Below are 25,438 nucleotides of genomic sequence, written 5' to 3' on the forward strand. Positions count from 1 at the left end.
GCTGTGGTGTATTATTGTGATTGGAAATATTCCTAGATTTGATGAGAAAGGAAATAGGGGAGATAGCATTTCCTTCTAACACTGAGTGGTAGCTTTTATTTCATCTCATGCTGAAGAGGAATTTTCACCTTCCTTCAGAATCTTCAAAAGGTAGCCTCATTGAAGTTTAACAAATTAAAATGTACATATTGCAAACCAGTTAAAGGCATACTGTTAGCTGATTAAAGAATCTTTTATCTCTCAGCAGCCCTAATTCTCTTGCTTGCATTAATTTTATGCTACTGTCATACATTTTTTTCTGTTGTACCACTTGCATTCCTCTTTCAGGAAGCTCCTCCTTTTCCCATCTTCCTGCTCAAAGATGGAAGTAAAATGGATCTCAAAGTTGAAGGTAGAACCCAAAGAAGAGAACTAAACTGAAAGACAAAACTGAATCTTGGGTGAAAAAATTGTAGTGACTGGTAAATTATCTACTTGTCTAGATGGATTTTCCCCCAAACTTTTGTAAAATGAAAACAAAAAAGCTGTCAAATGTTCAAAATGTAAAATAAGATCTTCCTTCACTTTTAAGACATGTATTCATTTAAACAAAACCAGGAATGCATTTCATATTTTCAAATATAACCCTCTATACTTTAAATAGCCTTAGAGTAGAATATATATATATATATATATATATATATATATATATATGGAGAGAGAGAGAGAGAGAGAGAGAGAACCTTAGAGACGGAGATATATTATTTTATTTATATATTATATAAGACATCCTATAACGGAAGTTATTTTTAGACACTATTCAAGATTATTTCATAACAAGAAAGTATCAAACTATTCAGAGCTATTGATAAAATTTACCCAAAGTCTTAGGGAACTACCATGCTCAATGATGTCCTAGATAAAAGAGAAGTTTGCCAGGACCCCCATTGTCTTGGGATTCCTATCCAGAGACCTGTAAGGAATAATGGGCAAACTGCAAATATCACTATCATTTATGTAACTCACCAGTCCCCCTCGTCTGCTCCCAGCCATGGTTCTTATCTACTGTGTTTCAAGTGCAATACTCCTACTGTGCTCCAATGACCTGTCAGTTGAAAATGGCTCATTGATGCACAGCTGTGGCATGACCAAAATGGAAGCAGGAAGCTTGCTCCTCCCCACATATTTTAAGGAGCCAGATACAAATTTGTAAGGAAAGAAATAACCATGAATTTTCAAGCTCTTCCTTAAAGTAAAAATCTGCTTCCTCAATTGGAAGGAGAATTTTATGTAGGAAATAGATTGTGCTATATTTAATTAATGAACACATTACAACAGCCACAACAGTCAGTGTGAAAATGGTGTGCTTCTTAAGAGGCTCCTATGTATTACATGCTATTAAAACCCATTTCCAGCAGTCCATGAGCAAATATGCATAATAAAAGTGTATGGACATTTTCTAGAAAAATGAAAAATGCATTGCCTACCCTAGAAAAGCTACAGGTATTAACAGAGTACTTTGCCTTCTGTGATATTGGGAATATTTTCACCTTCAGTGTTTTGCCAGTATAATTTATCATTTCATGTTTCAAAAGCAGGAAAGCACAGGAATTCTAAAGTGAACACATAAAGGCTCCTTTAACTGTTTCCTTTTTTCCTGGCCTGGAAAAAAGATAATAAAGTTTTATTTCAAGCATGATAAAGAAAGTATGAGGCACTTTAGGCTTCCTACCTTTCCATTACATCTAAATCTGTAATCCCTCTTTCAGAAATTACACAAATAATCTTTATATATTATTTTTTAAAAATCAATATCTTGGAGATTTTAATAATCAGCTACATATCCTGTACAGAACAATTCAAACCCATTATCTTGTGATTCATTATTCTGTTTGATACACTGTCCAAACCTAAATGTCACACATACTCAGATAGGACAGTGAGAATTCCCTTCAGACTGACGACCCTTTTGCATTGGTGAAGCCATGTTTAAAACAAGATAGACATTTTATCAACAGAAACTCTCCAGTTCAATGGTGACTTTGACCAATCCCTTTCTCTCTAAAAACAAGAAAGACCTTCAGCATTTTCATGCACATAGCCTATAATTCCAACCCCATTCCCTCCACATCAACTTCTTTAAATCCCACTATGTACTACAACTTTCATTTTATGAAAGTTGTAATACACAGTGCTTCACTCCCTCCTCCCACAACTAAATTCAGTCTCTGAAATAGAAGGCTGGCAATATCTCTAGGGAACTGAAAAACTATGTGCACACACACACACAGAGTCTATTCAGAACATACATTGTTTTGCCTAGCTCATGTGATTTGGCTCTTGGGAATGCTAGCATCATTCAAGTTATTTGATGGAGAAACAGTAAACAGCCAAATTAAGAATCCTAGATAAGCAAGAAAATAATATGGTATAACACAACACTTATTCTGTACAAATTGTATCCTTTAGAATTTTAGTATTTAAATATTTGCAACATAAAAGGCACTGGGATATTTTAAGCAACCAATACTTCCATGGAACAAAACAAGTCAAATCCCACAACCATAAATTTACTTAGCCACTTTTGTCTTACCAATCCAAAAAACGCAAATTAGAAAGTAAGCAATTAAACTTGTAATCCATTTGGTAAATTTGAACCAACAATGTCTCCTTGAAAACAGAAGGTAAAGGATTTTGATTCTTTGGCACACAGATGACAAATTTGAAGAGGAAAATCATATTTACAGCACAATTGCTTTGATCAACTTGACAAAACAACCTATTATTTTCTACATTATATTTTTCCCTAGAATAACTAAAACACCCACTCATTTCTTGCTGTTGTTATAAGCAAAGCATTTCTGTACTTGCTTCTAGATAAATTTATAAGATTGAGGTGTCAACGCCAAAGAAAAGTTAAGTTCAACATACGTTATGCTACAAAATGTAAAGACTCAGAAAATTTACTACAAAATGATCAAATAATAATGTGTTGTTCCTATATTTGTATTATGTGTTATATACTGAATTTGAGGCTATTACTGAAAATTGCCAACTAAGTGCATCATTTGAGATGGTATAGTATTGTGTGTCTGTGTTGGTGTGTGTATATTTCTTTGGAACTGAACTTCAGAACTCTGTTAGTGGGTATACAGTTCTCAAAATGTAAAAGAACCAATCTTTCTTTCTATTTGTGAAGCAAGATATCAATCAGAACACATGCAAAAACATGGCTTATGGGGTTTATTTTTGCAGATTTCACACATTATTTGGCATGGCTTGCTACCAGACCTCATAGAAACAACTCATTCATTTGGCTTTCTCACCACCATAGTATGAAATCCTAGTTTATATAAATGTTCCAATTTTCCTGTGTCAAAAGTCAGAGAACATGCAAATCCAAATGTCATTTAAATATAAGACAAAAATATATGTATATATGAGTCTGTTATATGCTCTAACATATACAATGGGCATGTTATGTGTGTTTTTACAGTTACAATAAAATTTTGTAACTGGAAGCAAGTTGGAAACTGCATAGAAAGGTTCTACTTGAAAAGAACACTAAAGTTTTACTAATTTACTTCCAAAAAGAAAAAAAAATAGTAGCCCAACCCTTCCACCCAGACTCATGTCATGCAATGAACTGCTAACTGCTGACACTTCTGGCTGAAGCAACCAACCAGAGCTTATGCACTACTTTGAATCATGCTAAAACCTCTCAATCTCTGTACTAACCTCTTACATCATACACCAATGGATAGAATCAGTTGAAATAGGACTTGAACAGAAGAGAAGAAGTTCCTAGTGGGTTGCATCCATCATTTTAAATTGCTTTAAAATTTGTTTAGCAGTCATGGCTTCCCCCAATGAATTCTGGGAACAGCAGTGTGACAGAGAGTCAAGCTCCAACCCTTGTGCATTTAAAAATCCTATCGTTCCAAAAGAATCCCGTTTCCATCAGAGAGAAGAAGCAGAGCACATAGTCATTTGGGCTAAAACATACAAGGAAGTTGTTATGCTATTGCCATGTAGTTCTAAGAAAGGGAAATGGCACCTTGATTCTGTTGTCATCCGAACCAGCTGCCTGCAAGTAGCCACCCGTGTCGACAAAAGAAACACTCCAGTGGTGTTTTGAAAGAAACTTTACTTAAGGGATAAGTAACTTCCCATCCTAGGATAGGATGGCTCAGTTCAGCCATGTGGACAGCAATCCATGAGGCAGAGAACAAAAAAAAAGGAGAGGGAGGAGACAGGAAAGGGAAAGGCAAGCATCCCAGTAATCCCTGCCCACCTTGTTCAGGTACACATTAACTCTTTAGCTCCAGGTTCAGTGACCTGCAGCCCAAGTTCTGCTAACAGATTCACCCTTCTTCTTCCCTCTCCTATGAAGTGTTGAGCACCCATCTCCAAATGGGCAAACACCTCACCCATCCTTTACCATCTTTTGATTGGATGTTTGCTTTCAACATGCTCCTCCTGTAACATGAGTTAAATGGAGTAGCTTTAGTATGTCTTTGACTGTTTACTTTGGAGAACTCTGCTTGTTCACTTCAACTTCCAAAAAGGTCCCGCGTACCTCTAGATGTACAAAAATACTGAATGAGTTCACACATCACAACCACACACCCTGCAAATAAGCCACACGGTATGGGCTGTCATTGGAATAAACCACAGTGAGCCTGATGTTGTTCCCCCCACCCCACTTCCCCTCAGTCCTCCTGCTGGCCCTAGCAGGTATCTTAGGGGACTTGGCAGCAGAACCCGTCTTGTCTGCCGCAAAGTCCTCTTCACCATGGGAACCATGCCCCCAGTCGTGGTTCCCGGCTTTAAAAAAAAATCCCTCCCCAGATTTTTTTTGTTTATTATTATTTTTCAGCCATGGTAACATGTGCAAGTGTCCCCATACTTTTTATTACTATTATTTGTATTTTTGGAGTTGCACAGATGAGCAACTCCAATTGTCCAAAATACATAAACTTGCCTTGCCTGTTACCTTGTATGTTTCAACTGTCAAACATATAAGGTAACTGACACAAGGAGATTGTATATACCCTGATTCTACAGCTTTTGACAGTTGACAGATGGGGAAATGGGGTGCAGATTACTCCCTTAGCAGGTTGAGCCCCAGGGTTTTATTGCCCCGATCCTTTGGGATGCCCTGCTTTGAATCCCCACTTTCCTCAGCCTCCAGTATGTTATTTCATAGAGATCTAAAAGCCACCCCCTTTTTTGGCATCATTTAGCACTAACCGGAACTAATTTGAGAACTACCAAAGGAGCTGACTCAAAGGTTGCCTTGGTTAGTGTGAAGGGGACCGAAAAGGCTATACGATGAGGCTAAAAATCTACAGATCTCTGTGAAAATTAGTCTATAGATTCTAAGCCTCTTCTTATAATTACATTTCACAGATTTCTAGCAAACAATGAGATTTTGCTAGCTTTGAAACTTGTTGCAGACATACCCAGTCTCTCACAATCAAGTGCCCATTTAAACTGCCTCTAACACTCTTCTGTAGCTTATATCCAATCCCCTTTCAAACTTTTCAAACTTTGGTATATCCCTCTAAGGAGCTCCAAGCAGCCAATGCCGATCTACAAACTAAAGAACCCGGAACCTCTGAGTCACCCCTGACTTCATATGGATTGACCCTTGGTCAATCCATATGACCCTATTGTGATCACCACAGGACAACTGTATATATAGTTGTGTGCACATGCTAGAGTCATACTTTAATATGTAGTAATATTATTATGATCATCCAAACAACAAGCCAGGCTGAGATGCTAATGGAATTAGTTAAAGACCTTGGAGTAAAAGATCTTTGAAAATCTTTGACTATCTTCCAAAAGGGACAGGAAAATAGGGAATAATATTGATAGAGTAACCTTCTTGCTTTCCCAGCTCACTTGAACATTGTTGAATATTAATTGTTTTCAGCCAAGAAACCTGCTGAAATTGCTAAGTGTGGGCCAAATTCAATAAACTAACAACAGCCCCTAACTGCAAATGCTTTGCTAAGATAAAATTATGTTTAATTAAAGAGTACTGATCGCTTTTTAATGAAATGCTGAAGCTACCAAATGAGCCTGAATATGTAAGAACAAGCAGTTGCTTAAGCTCAAGTTTTTGGTACATAAAAGCACAGAGGGCAAAAGATGTAACAGCTGAGAAAGACTTTCACTAGAAGCATACAGTCTCATTTCCATACAGAGCAAAAAGTGTGCCCATGAATTCATTTATTTTTGGAAAATTAATCTGTTAATTATTTTTCCTGCTGCAGGGCAAATTGGCATTTGACATCAATGTACTAACTTTCAAGATTTCATCAAGCTGGTTACTGTAAATTGCTCTATGGCAAATCCTTATGACTGTGGTATTTCAGCTGAACTGACATTGGTTACTTTTTATACATTTTTATGCTCTATGTTTGACCCCTAAGATTTACTTAAATTAGTTTTGCAAACATTATCCCTTTAATCACCTTCTCCCTTACCAAACTGTTGTATTTCTCATTCACTGAACACTTTTGTTCTGCTCTATAGTGGGCACCCAATTATACGAAGTTCCTTGAAAGGAACAATTCAGAAACAGTTTTTATTCACTTGCAACACAACATCTGCAACACAGTACATAGACTTCCCCCTCTCTCTCTCTCATTATCAAAATAAAACAAATAAATAAAGCTAGCTAGCACCTGTACCACTGCCTGAAATGTAGAATCCCAACATTCACAGAAAATAAGAATTGCCTTGAGGGATAAGACAATTCTGTGTTCAGCACGGGTAGGTCATAGACTGTTGGGCTTAGTTTATTTTCTCTCTGTGCATTACTCTCTGCTATGCAGAAATGTGAATATACAAAAAGGGATGACATGACTATATTTGCAATCCTGCCAAAAAGTAGCTACAGGGAGGTATACTGACCATGCTTCGATAAAAGGCATGGCATTGGTCCTGTGTGATGGGGAAGCAAAAAAGCACCTGCAAAACAATCTTCAGAAAAATCATGTGATAAATATCACTTCAATCAATTGCATGAACATGATCCCTACTTCAAACCTACAGAGTCCATGGCATGGTGTGAAGGCTCATGATATAACAATCTTGGTGGAGTTAAAATAGGTCTTGCATCTGGGTCACTGACTGGATGTGAAACTACCAGGGAATCCTAAGCATCTTGCCTTGAGCTCCATGGGAAATGGTGGGAATACTTACACAAGAAAAACATGCTAAGGATGCATTTAACTGGAACATATTTATAATTAAATTATGATCTGATCTTGACAAATAAAATCTTAGAAATTATATTGGGTGAGGAAAAGAGAACCAACTTACAGATACACAATGTAACACAAATTCACCAGGAGAGTCCTATAAACAAACATTCATAAACATTTTAAAATTAAGAACAGTTTTGTAAATACACTTGCAGAGTTTTTAAAGTTATCAATATAGCTTTTATACTTACACACTGACCCAGTTTGCATATCATGGCAGTTTTGTTTTCCATATAAATAGAAAGTAATCCCCCCACAAAACAGGATACATCAAAGTAATAAAGTAATAAAACTTTAAATGGATAGGATGTTCCAATATATCAATGATAGGTTCCAAAATACAGATTATGTTTTTGTGTTGCAAATACTAGTGTACTTCCTTCCACATTCTGAAGGGAAATGTCAATACAAACTCACCATCTGAAATTCAATTTATAAAGCAGCAATCAATAGAGTTTAATACGGAACAATCGCAATACCTTTTATCAAAATTCAGCAAAAATAAGATGTGGCTCATACCTAGAGCTCTCATAAGATCAAACTGGCAGGCACAATATGCTCGTCAAAATAAAAGATCATACAAACCTTTTGGGGAAAATTTGAAAGTACTTTGAAAGCCAAGAGCCCTAGCATCTCCATTCTCCCACTGCCTTTACAGTGGGCTGTAGCTGAGATGCCAGGGCACCGGTTCGATCCCTGGCATCTCCAGATAGGGCTAGAAAAACTCCCACCTGAAACTCTGGAGAGCCCTGGCCAAACAGTGTCAATAATACTGGGCTGGCTGGACCAAGGGTATAAGGCAGCTGCCTATACTCCTAACAGAGCAGAGCTAATTAGTAAAATAAAATAGCACTGCACTTGTTGGTTTAACAATACCAAGTTGCTGAGATAATTAAATCCTCACCAGAATATTGCACACACAAATTTTAATATCAGTTATTGTATAGAAAACCGCCTGTATCTATTAGGGGTGTGCAGAGCGGGTCTGCTCCTCCCCAAAATTCAGGGCGGAGCTCTGATGAGGCGAATCCCTGACTCGATTTTCAGGGCATCTCTGACACTCCCTGCACCATCAGATTACCTGGAGGAAAACTGCTCCATTTTTGGAGAACCGCTCTATTATTATCAATGGGAATCAACAAAATTGCTTACATCGCCGTCATTTTTAAAGATAAAGAGATAAAACTTAGCACCCTGGTAGCTCTTAAGTAGAGTTTTAGCCTACTTTGTGGGATTAAGATTGGCTCTTAGATTATTTATTATTATTATTTATTACATGGGTTGATGCGTGCTGTTTGTCTTTCTTGATAAGTCTGCAGTGAGTTCTAGAAGTTTCATTTTACAGCCATTAGATGATGCTTCTGTTATAGTCAAACAAATGTAATGCACAAGGCACACAACTACTAATATATAATAAATATATAATAAATAATATATTAATATAATATTTCTTAATATATTATAAATAAATATTTATTAATATTTATTAATATATTAATATTTATTAATATATAATAAATTTCAAAGCTGAAGTAAGAAAATACTTTTTATCACACATATCAATTTTTAAATTGATATACGTATAATATCATCGCTGAAACATGAAATAACATTGAAACAGTTTATATTAACAAGCTGACACGGCTGAATAAGGAGTGTTTAAACAAACAGTTAAACAGCCATTACAGAAGTACCCAGCAAGTAAATCACTTCATAAGCGCTTCCTAGGAGCAATCTACAGGAGCAATCTGGTGCAGACAGAAAGCAATTTGAGGTCCTTTGCGACACACGACGTTGTCACCAATTCACAGCCAACCAGCCGCTTACTTCTTGAAAAGCTGGATTTTCTTAAAGTCCCTTTAATCCATTTTCTTTTAAACTTAAAAAGACTCCCGTAAGCTTCTACTGCAGTGTTCTCCATCCCTCCACATTAAATCCTGGCTGTGCCTCTGTGACATGGCTGTGACCCGGCAGTGACATCGTCAAGGGGTGGAGCTGCCGCTTCCCCTACCCATTCCTTCTTTTTCCTGTAGTAGTTGCTTTCGCCAGGGAGAGTCTCTATCCTGCCTTTCTCATCCATAAAATCATGGCAGTGGTATCTCTCCCCTTCGCAATTGCGCATCACTTCCTTTCGCCAGGTGAAAGTATCTAGCTTGCCTTTCTCATTCATAAAATTTCTGCAGCGATGTTTCTCGCCTTCACAATTGCACAGTGCGTGCCTTGGCGAGTCACAGTATGTATCCTTATTTCAGAGGGCTGAAGCAAGCTGAATCATGGAGAGGGGCGGGAAACCAGCCTCTCTCATTCACTGAGTGACACCTCCAGAGTGTTTAGTTTTCACAATGGAGCAGTAGTTGCTTTGGCGAAACACAGGATGTAGTTTAATTTCTGAGTGCAATAGCAGGGGGGAGCATGGAGAGCTCATACACTGAGCAGGGTTGATGGGGCCGATGATGTTCACTCCTGCTCTGCCCACCTGGAATGAGAAGTGCTTTCATGCAATGCGTAAAAGCGGGTTTTTACATGCTGTATATTCCGTTTTTCTTGCTTCGTGTGTCCTTGGTGGACCCAAGCCGATTTCATGAAAATCTAAATCCCCAAAGTGCTGCTCATTCCATTTTCATGTAGAACCCCCCTCCCACTAGAGGAAAAAATAGACTTTCCCCACGCTTTACAACGGAGGGACCCTGGAGGTTGACGACATCTTGAAGGACCCATAAACTTCTGTGAGTAACCAATCTTGATTGCATGATGTAAGCCCCATGTGGAGAAGCCTTAAGACTGCTGAGCTGGATAATCCCTATCTAATATGCATACTTGGCAGTGCAAATCCATACTATGTTGTTCCATCTACACATTTCCTTTTTTCTATATCCAGTGCCACCAAAATAAACACACACACTCACAGACCTCAACAGAAGTCCAAACCTTTGCCTATTCGCAGAATCTATCATACTCCTGCTCCCACAGAAGTGTTCTGCCTTACCATAATTCATAGACCAATACATAGGTACCGACTCTTGTGACATAAATCTTCTCCAGCAATCCAGTCCAATGGTACCCACCCTTATTCACTCTTACAAATTCTGACACCAAACCATTCATTGTCATCATGGCCATTCTCCAATAGTAGTCAAGATGCTACAACAGCAGCATGCAAATCCCATGGCAGACTGAGGCATACCAGCGGTAGTTATTCACTCATTTAAAAGCCACGCTTTAAATCATTTCACATACTAGAATGTCAGAGTGGATAACCGCTACCCGAACACCACTCAGAATCCCCCAAAGTCAACCACAGGTTCAGGTAATTGTGACCTCCCACTTTACAACAGAAATGCATAATTTCCGTATTGGTCTTTGATGAAGGGACCACAGACTTGAAAAGAGGAAACAATTACCCTCATTAGAATTTCACCCAAGCATGAGATTTAATCATAGGCCATAGACCTGCCCATGGTTTGGGATGATCTCTCAATGGAAACAAAATGATTCCGTGCAGCGTGGGAGGGAAGGCTCAGCTGACATTGGTCAGCTAGAAACTGTACTTTTTCTTCAGAGAACAGCAGCCAAATATAAGGACTCTACGATGCCTCAACTTGTAAATCACAAACACAGAAGAAGAACCATTTCTTTTCCTTCATTCCAATACCATTTTTGCCTATTTCTGAAGACCTTCTTGTCTAGTGAAATACAATGCTGCCTACTGCAGCAGCAACAAAATAAGAGATGGAATTTGTTTAACAGAAGTACACATTTTTTTAAAATAAATTAAAGATGACAGGGACAAAAAGTCATTCTCTGTTACCCACACTCCCTACACTTTCCACTGGATGGGTTTATTAACAACGTGTGTTTTTTTTTTAAAAAAAAAAAACATTGTATAGTTCTTTCATGCTTCCAAACCTCCATTCATAAAGTAAATATGCAGTGATGACTTAATTCTTCACGTGTCTATATTGTGTAGCATCGATCACAAAAAAGTCCACAACAATAAAAGGCCCGTCTACCCAGACATGCTTGCATTAGTCATCAATGAGCCACAGATGACCTGAAAGGGGGGAAAGTCTCTTGCAGTTTACAAAAGCTTCTTTCCTGCTCCCCTCAAGGAGAATCAAACAAATGGTTATTTACAAGCCTTGTCAAGCAAATCAGGTTAAAATCCTATTCTTATAAAAAACTGACAAAAGATCTGAACACAGTAGATAGGAAATGTTATTTGTTAATTGCTCTCTTTAGGCTAGGCACCAAGCAAAACAACACACACACACACACACACACACACACACACACACACCCCCCAATGGCTTCTGTCTTCCAATTCTGCCCAACTAGCAGCACAATACTAAGCATGTTTACATAGAACTGTTATTCCTAATGCTTACTTCCATGTAAATGTGTTTAAGTTTAGGCTGAAAAAGCACTTGAGTGACTCCAAAGCCTACATATGCTTTTACCTGCTGAAGGTAGTCCAATAATGTATCACCAAGCCTATTTTTTACTCTCTAGAAGACAGAAAGATCAAAGGATATCCCATTAAGTCCAGAGGAAAGAGTAACCTGAAAGCAGGTGTGGAAATAAAAAATGTCTCTTTGGGACATCACAGGTAAGATTGTCCTTTAGGAAGGTCACTTTTCCAGCTTTTCCAAGAAGACCAAATTAAATGTTTGCACCCAAGAAACTATCAGTTTGAAATGGAAACAAATCTTTCGGAAAGTAAGTTGAAGAGTTGTGTTAATCCAGGAATGTCAAAATGTTGGAGTTAGCGGGTATATTTGCAATTCTGAGAGTGTCGTGAGCACTTTCACAAAATGGCTGCCATGGGTAACGCCTGACGGTTCATAAAAGGCTGCCATGGTGGGCATGATGGGTCACAAAAACAAAAACAACTTGCTCAAGAATCTAAGTACAAGACAGGTAAGGGCTGAGCTCCAAAATACAAAACCACTCTTCTGAAATTAAATAAAGGAGGTGACAGAGGGCAGCACTTCACTTTGCTGCATGCCAGACTTCCAAGCAAAAAGATTTCTTTTTAAACCTTAAGAAATAAAATTAAAACCAGGGGAAGCAAGGAACTTGGTGGGCACCAAGAGGTATCTGTGGGCACAAGTTGCCCACGGGCAGTAGGTTTAGTAAACACTAGTGTTAATCATACTGAGATTGGAAGCCAGTTGATTGGAAGCCAGCCGCTCTGACCATGTTACTCCGCTTCTGAAATCTCCTCATTGGCTTCCAATTCACTTCAGAATCCAATATAAACTTCTCCTGTTAACCTTCAAAGCTTTTCACGGTCTAGCTCCTTCCTATCTCTCCTCTCTCATCTCACACTATTGCCCCACTCGTGCTCTTCGCTCCTCTGATGCCATGTTTCTCACCTGCCCAAGGGCCTCTACTTCCCTTGCTCAGCTCCGTCCATTTCCTTCTGCTGCCCCTTACACCTGGAACGCTCTTCCAGAACATTTGAGAACTACAAGTTCAATCGCAGCTTTTAAAGCTCAACTAAAAACTTTTCTTTTTCCTAAAGCTTTTAAAACTTGATGTTGCGCAGACTTTATACCGTTAGTTTTACCCTACCCTGTGCCTGCTTACCCTACCCTGTGCCTGTTTGAATTCTCTTCCCCTCCTTATTGTTTTACTATGATTTTATTAGACTGTAAGCCTATGCGGCAGAGTCTTGCTATTTACTGTTTTACTCTGTACAGCACCATGTACATTGATGGTGCTATATAAATAAATAATAATAATAATTAGCTTCTTTTTTTATCATGCTTTCAAGCCAAATAGCGCTCACACCCCCAGCTACCACCTCCATCCAACACTGCACAATACAATAACATTAACATTAGTCTCTGACCAAGCACTTCCTATAGTCATATGTACATGTGCTACTTGCACACACACAGAGATGCTTATGGCTGGCTGCAACCACGCCTAACGCTGGTAATGCTGATAATAACAATCTAACGCAAAACTAATCAGCTTGGGCTTGAAACAGAAATCATAATTCAAATTGGGACCCGACACTAATCATTTGATGTTCACTTGAAGAGATTAGATAGGCTGTGCAAGAACATTTTGGTAGAAGTAGAGATAAGAATATGGGAAGCAGGAATTATTGGTATTTACTCTGCCTGTAATGCTTAGGGAAGCAAACTATTTAAAAGGAGCAGCACTTCAGAATGGCTATTTACCCTGAAATTTACAGATAGCACAGAAAATATTTTCTCACAGAATGCACAATATCTTTGGCATCATATCTATCCTGTAGGCTTTTCTTGTCTTTCATTGCAGGAATCTCACTCAATTTTGCTCCATTATGGGAGGCGACCCAAGGTACACAAAGCATGCAAGAAACCAGCTGAAAATTACCACCGAGAAGCTTTGGTCCTTGCATCTTGGCTTGCTCATACTGCCTCTAGCAAACCAAAATGGAACAGTCACTCTCTCCAAATTCAGTGGAAACCTGGAGTTTGGATTTATTTCCTCTGGAAATAAAAATGCAGCTGAACTGGAAAAGGTATGAAAAAGAATAAATAAATCAGCAGATTCTGGAATGATTTCTACACAACATATCATGCCTAGAAAAGGCCGCTAAGCAATGGTATGAGGGGGAAAGATTCACAAAATCTAGTTAAGGAAAAGTATACTACTAGATGCTACTTTAATATCTGTAATTTGGGGGGAAATATATAACAATAGTACTATTATTACTACCACTATACTGGCTAGAAACTTGTTCCATCATCCATGTGACAGCACTTCAAATATTTGAAGATGGCTACCACATTGCCTCTTAATCGTTTCTTCTCCAAACTAAACATAGCAGTTCTTTCAACTCTTCCACACAGACCTTAGTCTCCAGACCTCGCACCATCTTTGTCACCCTCCTTTGGATATATCGAATGTGTCGACATCTTTCTTAAGCTCCAGAGCTCAGACAATGTGAGCTGATCAAACCAGAACGGAGTGGTACCATTATTTCTTGTGAAATTATATATATTTTCTCTCCTCCCCCTTCCCTTCTTTTCAATAATTGGCCTGAGAAAGAGTTCTATCACATTTGAAAACTAGTTCATGGCTTTGTGCATTTCAGCTGCTCCTGATAAAGCTTCAGAAATGTAAACTATATTTACATTAAAGTATATTACTTTAAGCACATGCATTTGCCTATATTTTAACAGATTAGAGCACTATTTTAAGAATAAGAGTTATTGAATTTTTGTATTCACAAACAGATGGATTTTCATCCTGGTATGACATTTAGACTGTACTGTCTTTTCACTTAAGTATCTTTCCTTAAACTACCTCTTAGAACGTTTATTCACTCCAGGGAGATATGCAAGTGCATGTCTTCTTTAGGGAGAAAGTTTATTTCAAGATGATAATAGCTGCTCTGAAAGTCACAATGCTAAACAAAAAACATTAACTGAAAACCTCTGGCCTTGGGGTTTTAAAAATCAACAGATAGTTTACACTACAGCAATTGCCCCATTCTTAAATTCCTCTGCTGCTCCCAGCCTAGGCCTCAAAGCCCAAAACATAATACTTGTTACACCATTGTGGGGAAAGAGGGGAGAGAATTACAATATAGTTAGAAGTTACTATATTCACTTTACTATATCTGCTTTATTTGTACTATGATTATAGGGCATCAGTGTATGTATTATTATATTCTGCAACTTGTTTTACTTTAACTGTTTTGATGATCTTGACATATATAAAAAAATTGTCCCCTTTACTTACAAGTGTGAAATAAGCAGGGTTTTTTCCTGACTAAACAATATTTAACACTACTTAAATAGTTAACATTTATTTAACGAAAAAATAAAAGGCTTCTTTTTCTTTTGAAAGAGAAAAGTGTCTAGACTCCCATCAAAGTCAATAGTATTCTTTAAAGAGGAAATTCATCAGACGAAGTGTTCACTTTTTCTTTAAATCAAGTAAGAAAAAAACCCTTCATTGAACAGAAAAACCGGAATTCATGTTTGAACTTCAGGCTAAGCAGACCCTACGCTTTATTTTCTCCCAATCCAAATCCAATGACCTGTTACCCTACACATTTATCATAAAGATCCTACTTCGTAAGCAAACACTGCCCTCTTGTGCACTACAATATCCAGCAGATGGATTTTGCCTCCTTTTTAAAAGTAAATGTTTAATACAGGCAGCAGATAGTGTTACAAGTTAATAGCAAATAAAACACCTAATGCAAGGATCCGGTCTAACAGAAGAGTTGATAAATGGTAAATACAACCTATATTCCATCAACAATCCAGATCATAGAATGTGCAACATGTTTACTCAAAAGTAAGTGTCCACAAGGTTGCAACATAGCAGAGCAATCCTTATACATGTTTACTCAAAAGCAAAGTCTCATTGTGTAGAATGGGGCTTATACTCCCTTGCAACTGTATTTAGGATTGCAGACTACAGGGGAGAAATCCACATCTTATTCTCTGTACTTTCATTGCAAAAAAAGACTGAACCAAGTGACTGGTAGCAAACACAAACTGGAACGGGCTACAATCTGCAACAAGTGGAAGGAAGTGGCCAGCTTAACCCTTTCCTTGTCCTTTACGTTTCCTCCCTATAACCTACCCAACCAGTTTTCTCTAGTTAAGGTGGCAAAGACTGATTTGGAAACAAAGCAGCACAGGTAAGGGGTACATGCAGCGGGGAAAGAATTAAGCATACAGTCCCCTGCAAATCACACTCCCTGCATAACGTTTTGCTACAAAGATACAGCAACTCTGGTTACCAGACCTGTTTTTACTGCTGAATACTATTTTGAAGCCCTACATTCTTCTACACAATCAAAAGCACATGAGCCAATTTCAAATCAGCTCCTTAAAACTGCTGTAAAAACATTATATAGCATATTAGCAGAATGTAAGGCCATTTTTTAATATATATTTTGCTAGCCAATTTTTGGTGTAGATGTGTTGCACAGATGAGAGTATGTAAGATATCCTTTACCATTCGAGCAGTCTGTAGAAACCTAGTCTATGTTAAAACCAACAAAAAACCCAACAACCTAAGGGTAGATACCTAGGGCTGTTTTCATCATGTTGCTTACTTTAGAGCAAGAAGTGAATCTTCAGTCAACCCTTGCCCTGCTTTCCAGGAGCCACTGTGTGAACAGAGTGCTGGACCCTGGGTGTGATCCAGCATGGCACTACTTAGGATCTTATGGGGAAATGGTTCTGCCAATACTAAGTATCCTAATAACTAGATATGTAGGCCAATAATTGCTAATTTGGAAGAGTAATGAGAGAGGCTGAACACAACAAGCATTTAGAAAAAACAATGAAAAGTCTTCTATGATAATCTTACACTCTAGAGCTGGAATGTTTTTGATAATAGTAATAGCGCCACAATTTCTTGGCCTTCCAAGACTTCCACTGTACTTATTTGCATCAGCAAAACTGTTTTGCTATATTTAATTCCGCCTTCTCTCCCACAAGCTCTTGCAAGAGTTCAAACGCCTTGGCCCCTTCAATGTATCAGGTATGAATTAATGCCCTTCCTTAAAAGAACACAGCAGCAAAGTGGAAACAGACACTTGCAGGCAGGCTTCTTTGAAAAGATCTGCAGGGACAAATGGTGACAATGAAGCTTCGGTCAAAAGTAAAAAGGTCAAAGGTTCAGACAAGTGTAAGGAATTACAAAACTACAAGTTCATCTAAGTTCCTCCCACAGGTTTAGACAGTCTAGTTCAAGCACTAGCTGTTGAATAAAAATGCTCCCAGAATACTCTGACTTTAGCACTTCCACGAAGAACAATAGGCAATATATATTTTTGAACGTTCTTACAGAAGCTCTTTCAGTTAATACAAAGTCAGCAAGACAGAAGTGTATCTTAAAAAACAGTTTAACCTAAAATAAACAGTTCAGCAGCTAGTGCTCTGTGCGTGGGGGGCAGGAGGGAGGGAGGCTAAGGTGAAGTAATCATGTTCTTCTGTATTAGTGTGCTGACCCTTTGTAGGGCATGAAATTAACTATCAGCAAGTAAAAAATCTGCTACTTGTTAAACTACTTTGCTACGCAGAGTGCCCTTAAAATAAAATATGGGGATTGAGTTTCTTCTGAAAGATTAACTTGTATAACCTCTCAGCAGGTTTTCCCTATCACTGAACTCTAGCAGAAATTGCTCAGGTCCTAATTGGAGATATAGACATTTTACAGGGATGTACAAAATAATTAGGAAAACTGGACTGGCTAGAATGCCAGCCATCCCTGATCTAGAAATACATTTTAGCACTAGCCATTTTAAGTGTCTCTAAAAAAAGAAATTTGATAGAAATGCAATGGGGAGGGAAATGGAGGCTGAAACCAACATTTAAATCCAACCTTGACTATAAACTTAATCTTACTACCCAACCTTTTAAAAATGTCAGGGGTGGAATTCTCTATTCCTAGCATGTAGGTAAAAAATTATTTTGATTTAATGCATGATATGCTTTGTTTTCAAGGGCGATGTCTATAAGAAAAATGCAACCACAGAGAATGAAATATGACTTCCATCTTCCATTTCTCTTCTATTTTGTTAGTGTTCAAATATTCTGCATTTATTTAAACCTAAAGTTTTGTCCCTAAGGAAGTTTCTTAGTGCTGTCTTGAAAAGAATCTGCAAGGTCAGATAGTACCCGGCATAATAGGATATGTCCCACTATAAGAAATTCCTTTAGCAAAAGTTCCTAGACACAACAAGATGTTAAAGGATGGAACTTGTAAGAAAAGCTTTAATCAAAGATGCTGCCACCCTGAAAAAGTGTTCAATCAACTTTGGCCTTATGTGTGATTGAATACACAAAACCCTTTTTAACCCAAGGATCTTTAGTTCTCTAGATGTAATAAGCAATCCTGACATCTGAATGGGACCTAAACAAGCCATTTCTCCAAGGCACATTGGATTAAGGAAACATGTGTATTTAAACAGGATTTCTTTCTACAATGTAGCAGCAAACTGTGTTTCATTAAGCACCTGTCAAAAATGTTCAACACTGATCATTTTGATATATAAATTGTAAGATGGATCATATCACTCAGACCAAGTGTACAAGTGGAAATATAAAAAGAAAATATATCTCCAGCATTTTGTACAACTGAAGGTCCACAAGATTGCTTGTAATCATCTTATCTATTTCTTACCTTCATTATTTATTTAAAATATTTCTTGGCTGCCTTTCAGGGACGAAACCCTCCCAAGGCAGCTTACAGCAATAAATTACATAAAATCAATTAAAATATTAAAAGTATATTAAAATTTCATGCTCTAGTATTGCAGGGGATCAATTCCCTGATCAAGGCCACAATCTTGAAGCATTTTTTTTTAATTTCCCACTCTGCTTTTAGTGAGGCATGTTGAGAAAAACTGCAGCAGAATCTGCTTTTTGAAGGTTTTGCACACTATCTTAAGTTGTCCATTTTTAAACCTGCCAAAGAGCATGAATATAAATCACATAACAATAAATGGAGAGCTTTCAGTTACAATTTTCTTTGCATTTGGTCACAAAATACTACTTTATACAAGGAACTGTATCCCAGAGTGCAGGACATGGAATAATGGTTTCAAGTTACAGGAAGCCAGATTCCAACTGGACATCAGGAAAAATGTCCTGACTGTTAGAGCAGTACGACAATTGAACCAATTACCTAGGGAGGTCGTGGGCTCTCCCACACTAGAGGGCTTCAAGAGACAGCTGGACAACCATCTGTCAGGGATGCTTTAAGGGGGATTCCTGCAAGGAACAGAGGGTTGGATTCGATGGCCTTATAGGCTCCTTCCAACTCTGTGATCACCAACAATCATCTATGCTCCAAAATAAGATTTGGGCTTCCTTTTAGCAAGAGCTATGCTTGCCAGTTTAACTATAAAGTGTGTGTGTGTGTGTGTGTGTGTGTGTGTGTTGGGAGCTAACCTTTTACACCAAAAGCACATGGGGGAAGGGAGTGGATTGCTTCCCTTCTTCACTTTAACTGCCCAAACTCCATTGTGTTAAGATATTCACTCCCTGCCAATTCAGTTCCAATACTGAAGCAAAGCAATGTCTGTGTGTGTGTATGTGAAATATCTTAAAGCAGTGGAATGTAGGGAGGTATGGCAGGGAGGGACAGTTTTTACTCCCTTCCTCCATTTGCTTTAGTGAAAAAAGCTAACCCACCACCACCAGGTAGCCAAACTAATAAGCACGTGTTTAGTAAACATGCACACATCTGGTCTGAAATCCTAGTGATATACGGCGAGATACAAATGTCTTAAATAAATAAATGCCTGGTACACAGGTGCAGCATTTCAAACCCTGCAGTCAGTCTGCACATAGCAGCTGGAGAAAAAGGCTATGACCCAACTCTTTATCAGGAGGGTTTCAGAATCACTCAAATCCTGTACACTGGGTACTTAATTGCTTCCAAATACAATTCAAGGCACTGGTAATTACTATAAAGCCATATATGGCATGCTCAGTGGCTTAAAAACTGAGGGACCAGCATGGGAGGAGGGAGCTGGGGCACCAAGTTCCAGAGAAGGTTATTAATTAATTTATATCCACCCTTCCAATATGTTCGCACTACTCAAGGTAGCTAACAAAAAATGAACCAATAAAATCACAAGATTAACATATAAGGTGAAAACAATAAAACAGGTAGAGCAGAACTGCACCCTAAAATAACTACATAAAAACCCTCAGCGTTGCAGGTCAAACACCATCCAGAATAAAATAGTTTTATCCATGCAACAAAAACAGTGAAACATGGGGCCAAATGAATTTCCCATGTCAAGATGTCCTCTGATCAATAAGCAGGTGGCACCTTCCTCCCCCACTTGCCAACACGATCTTAGACTTAATGCCTACAACTGCAGAACCTTACTGATTCATATTGAATTTGTGGAAGTGAGTGCATCCTTACTGCCCCATCATCCCACTGTCTTTTGGAAAGAAAGATCAGATAGCGCTACTAATTTGTTTTTATGCTTCTCCGAGCATGGCTTTAGGAGTCGGAAACATTCTATATACTCCAAGTGTGAATCCTTGGGGCTGCCTATATGCATTATTTGCCCAGCAGTGGCTGCATGGTGGCACTGAATCGGTTATAAGACACAGCCACCAACTTGTATCCACCATGGGGATTTTCCCCGAAGCTGAAAATTTTAAAAGTCAGGGACTTACCCCAGCTTTTTGCTTTGAAGCAAGGTCACCACAGTCCTACCACTGTGTGACCTTGCTTTGATATCGAGCTGGAGGTGTGCCAGTATCCACACACAAGAATGAGGTATCAGCAGGTTTGCAAGAATTCCACAGTTTGCAGAAGTTTAAAAATGCATATTTAGAAAAGACCCTAAGCAAGGGGAGACCAGAAATAGTTCAATGACGACTGTGTATGCTCAGTGGGCACAGAATACTTGCTGTGGATTGGGGGTGGGGTGGGGTAAGAAAACCAGAAGGGAGTATATTAGAATTTATATTACAATGGAATGGAATATATTAGAAAAGTGCATGACTAGCTGGCAACTTGAACAGGAGCACTCTGTACTAAAACAAGGTTGAATGTGGGTTGTTGCTGAACCATAGGTTGTTACTGAACTGTAGGTTGTTGTGTGAACCCAGCCATGCTAACAAACCACAAACAAACCACAGTTCACAACCCAACAACAAACCATGGGTTCCCTTTGTGGGTCGTTCATGGTTAACAAATGATGTTGTTAGCACATCTGGGTTCACACAATGTAACAACCCATGGTTCAACAACAACCCATGGTACAATGACAAAATGGTTGTCATGTTATGCGAACCCAGGCACTTTGTTGCAGGTCTCACTTGTTGTTCACTACTCTTCTAATCCCAGGGTGGAATTACAACCCCAGTCTACAAATCTTTGCATGCTGTAGCAGGTTGACAGGACAGAATAAAAAGTTCTTGGCACATGACAGAATAAAAAGTTCTTGGCACATCTGTATAAACAATTGATGGTGATGCTTCCAGAAGATGGCATATGCTAGCAGGGTAAGATAATATGACTCCAGGGATGGATGGATGAAATAAATTTCTTTTATTTGTTCCAGAGACATACCTGAAGTTGTCCACAATCTATTTTAAGTTCAAGAAGGAGCTGTGTTGCCTGGAAACAGCGGCTGTGCAAGATCTCATATTTCCTTTAGGTTCCAATCCTATACATACTTACCTAGGAGTAAATCCAACTGACCACAATGGGACTTATTTTTGTGTCTATATGTATAGAATTGCACTGTAAGAGAGAGAACTTGCAACTAATGACGGTATCATTCATTGATATACAACTTACATGAGTGCAAGTATCAACAACTTGGGGCTTCTATGGATAACTTGAAAACAATTCACACCATAGCCCAGTATTATTTTTCTCAGTTTTTCAAAAATATTAATGAACTTTAAATAAAAGCCCTTGTATCCAAATAGTCTACTACTTATACCCTGTTATACAAAATATAATATCTAAGCTCTAAAGAAACAAACATTAAGAAATTAATATAAAATGTAAACTGGAAGTGGGTTAGTCCATGAGAGTTTGTATTACAATAAATCTATTAGTATCTAAAAGGTGTCATAAGACACTATGGTGTTTTTGTTTTGCTTTGGCTGCTATAACAGTGCAATCCTATACATTATAAATGTTTACCCAAAAGTAAGTCCCATCGGGAAGTCCTTCAGGGAAGTGGGTACAGAATTGCAGCCTAACAAAACTTCCCCCCTGGAAGTGATGTTTCCCACATGGTTGAGAAACAGTGATTTCCAGTACCATCACATCCATAATATTCTATACATGTACATGCATAAAGGAAACATTTTTCCTAGGTTTTTTTTACCATCCATACCATCTGTGTCCAGAAATGATGAACAATTTACATTGCATAATGATGAAAGAACATGCCCTGTTGAGAACATGCCCTATGAGATCAGCTTATCAAACTCTCATTGTGACTTTGAAGTTGCAGTGCTATGCATATCACCTGGGATTAAACCCCACTGACAGTAGGATTTACTTCTGAGTAAATATGCATATATTAGGCTGCAAAGATCTTACTTGAGAGTGACTCTTCTTAAAGTCAATGGGACTTATTTATGAATAAATATGCTTGAGTTAGCACTATAGGTTTCTCTTTTCACAAGCGATGTTGCTCAATCAGGGCTCGCATCAGGGGTCCCTGATGGGAGGGACCACCAGTGTAGATGCATGACTTGCTACAGCAATCACCATCATCAGTGGAGGGCCTCCTGGCAGGTCTGAGCCTTCCCCACTCTGTGCCATACAGCACTGGCAACATCAACACTTCCTCCCTATGCCCTTTCTCCTCCACCCAGACTTAGATGGCAGGTGGCATTTGGGAAGTTGCCACTTGCTCCCCTGCAAAAGCAGGCATGTAAGTAGGCTGCAAAGAACCCCTATTCCATAACTACTGCTTCTGATCACTTTCTTGTCTTCTCCCTGTGTGATAGGGATTGAGCCTGCTGCCCCACCTAGAGGGAGAGTGCAGACAAGCAAGTTCAAATGAATTGTGGTAGCCACTCACAAGCACTCTGGGCAGTGTGGTGAAGAGGACTGGGCTTTGCACGACAAGCCAAGGAGAGGCAGAGATCACCTCTATCTACTCACTTTCTTCGTGGTGCAGTGAAGAAGACTGGGGAACTGGGCCTAAGCCCCACACTGCACCACCCAGAGAGAGAGAGAGAGTGCAGGCGAGCAATTAAGCAAAAGGAAGTAGTGGTTGGCTTCTGCCTGTGCCCACTCACCTGCTCTTTCAGGGAGGAGAGAGGATTGGGCATGGAGGGGGGGGGAAACTCCTCCTATAGTGTTCATAATTTCTCTCTGAAAAGCATAGTGGGACTTGGGAAAGACTGGGCCACACTCCACCAGCCAGAGAAAAAGCATGCACACATACAGGTGAGCAAGGGGAAGCCACTACTTAGACAATCCTCTCCAGTGTTTTGCAAAGAGGACAAAGTGCCAGCTGCTCCTTCACACGGTGAGAGGAGGGTTCAGGCTGTAGGGAGGAATTGTTCTTGCAGGGCAATACAGACATACGGAGCGCAAGCCGTCATCTCTACCCAGTAGCCCTCCATCAGGCAAGTGGCTGAGTGACAGGGAGAACTGGGGGAGGATGGGAGCCCGCCAGATGCATGTTGTCAAGCCCTATACTCCTGGAGCCGGTCTTGTGCCCAGCTGAAGAAATGGGCTACATTAGAGTCTCTCTCTCTCTTTCTGCAGAGTGCAGACAAGGAGGGGGTGGCCGTTTCGCCTGCTTCTCCCTCTTACCTCCGATAATGGTGCGGATAAGGGAGGCGTGTCCCGGGCAATCCACCAGCGTCAACTGCAGCTGGCCAGGCCCGGGCCCCAGGTGTGGGGGCAGCTCGGTACAGAGACAGGAGAAGCCTAAGTCCAGGGTGATGCCCCGAGCTCGGCTCTGCGGGGCCCGGTCGAAGGCGGCGGTGGAACCGATAGTGCTGAGGGCCCGCGCCAACGCTGTCTTGCCGCTGTCGATGTGGCCCAGGACGCCCACGTTCACATTCAGCCGACATGGGGCGCTGGGCTGCGGGACGGGGGGAGTAGCAGTTGCACCGGCCATGGATGCCTCTAACGCTGTTCCCTTCTCTCGCAAGCTAGTCCGGCTCCTAACACAACCCCGCGGCAACACAGGCCACGTTGAGACCGTTCCGGCAAACCGCGGGGCGCAGCTGAGGAGACTTCTCAGTCAGTCAGCCAGGTTGGGAGGTGTTTTGAGGTTTTGCTTGACTTTGCTAAAGCATCCTCAGCGACTACAGAGCAGCTCCCCGATTAACACCCTGTGAAAACCATTCTGTCCATATTCAAAGTCAAATACTTCATAACGATTTCAAACAACACAGCCTTAACGGTACCTTAAGGGCATTTGTGGACACAACACAAATACAGTACTTCCATTTGCAAACATACATCCACACTAATATATACGTATATTTACATATGTAGACTTATATGTATATAATCCAACATACATTGATGGGGATATTAAGGGTGCAATCCTATGCATGTTTAAACAGAACTAAGTGCTACAACACCAGCATCCCAATCCAGCATGGTAGGACTTTTTTTCTGTCTAAACATGCACCCTAAGGAACTGCCAGGGAAAACAATCCATAAAATAACCAACTCTAAGCTAATAGTTCACTAGAAGTGAAGATGTTAGCCTAAAAGAGAATGATAGGGCCAGGACCCCAGTTCCTGACTTCAGTAGATTTTTATGAATTCACAACCATTAATCTGCTTGCAATTAATGCACATAATTACTAAAACAGTGATCTACTGAAGGACAGTTTACAAATTAAAATAAAGACAGGCCTTGGTGTTTCAACCAGGAGTCTGCCTATTTCCCTTAACATTTGAAGGGCTTTCCATGTCTGCAAAAGTGTGAGCGTGTGTCCAGGCTTTAAAGCGCTTTATAACAGTTATAAAGCACTTTAACTGCTTTAAAGCGCTATAAAACTGTTATAAAGCGCTTTAAAGCAGTAGTGTAGATCCAACAGTGTTATGAGCAAGTGTATGTATGGCATGAGACCCCATTACATACAAAGCACATTCTGCAGATTGCAGAAAATTCCAACACACTTTGTAAGATCATAAGATTGGAACTTAAGGAAGTGAACAGCAGCAGTAAATGAAACGCTTTTGTTTAATGTTTTATTGTTGCAGAATTAAAAGTAGAGGTATTTGTACATCCAATCTTCCTTCTTTTTTAAAAAGCTGAGAAAGTTCCCGTTTACTTTCCTGGACCCTCCAAAGGGGGACCTCCAGCAAAGTTATGGAAGCGGGGGGGGGGGGAGTCCTAAACTTGCTATTACTAAGGTTACAAAAATACAAGCCTTACAAATCATAAATAAAGAAACAGAAGAGGGCACAAAAACATTTTTCCTCTCTTTCTTAATTAGATGTAACACCCTTCTCTCCAATTTCCTTTTCTATACATTACACTGCTCCTTCATAAAATGTTGCTATTAATTGCCAGAGTTTTCAAAATCTCATGGGAGCAAGGGCAGGAAGTCAGACCTTTGGGATGGGTTAAAATGTGAAGGTCACTCACACACTTACACTCTCTCCTCTCTCCAAAAATAATATACTATTTGACAATTTCAGGGTTCAACATGTCCCACTGAAATTTGGAAGCTTAT

The 25,438-nt window shown here is 39.4% G+C and overlaps 1 protein-coding gene across 1 annotated transcript in view; it reads right to left on the reverse strand.

Annotated features, from left to right (window-relative positions):
• EEFSEC (eukaryotic elongation factor, selenocysteine-tRNA specific) overlaps positions 1–23,859 on the reverse strand; it is a 181,363-nt gene extending 157,504 nt beyond the window's left edge. The window contains exon 1 of the mRNA XM_063121614.1: positions 23,550–23,859. Coding sequence (XP_062977684.1) covers positions 23,550–23,859 — 310 coding nt within the window. The remainder of the gene's footprint in view (positions 1–23,549) is intronic.
• Positions 23,860–25,438: the final 1,579 nt, after the last annotated feature.

The sequence above is a fragment of the Elgaria multicarinata genome, chromosome 3 (genome assembly GCF_023053635.1).
Source record: "Elgaria multicarinata webbii isolate HBS135686 ecotype San Diego chromosome 3, rElgMul1.1.pri, whole genome shotgun sequence".
Lineage (NCBI taxonomy): Eukaryota > Metazoa > Chordata > Lepidosauria > Squamata > Anguidae > Elgaria > Elgaria multicarinata.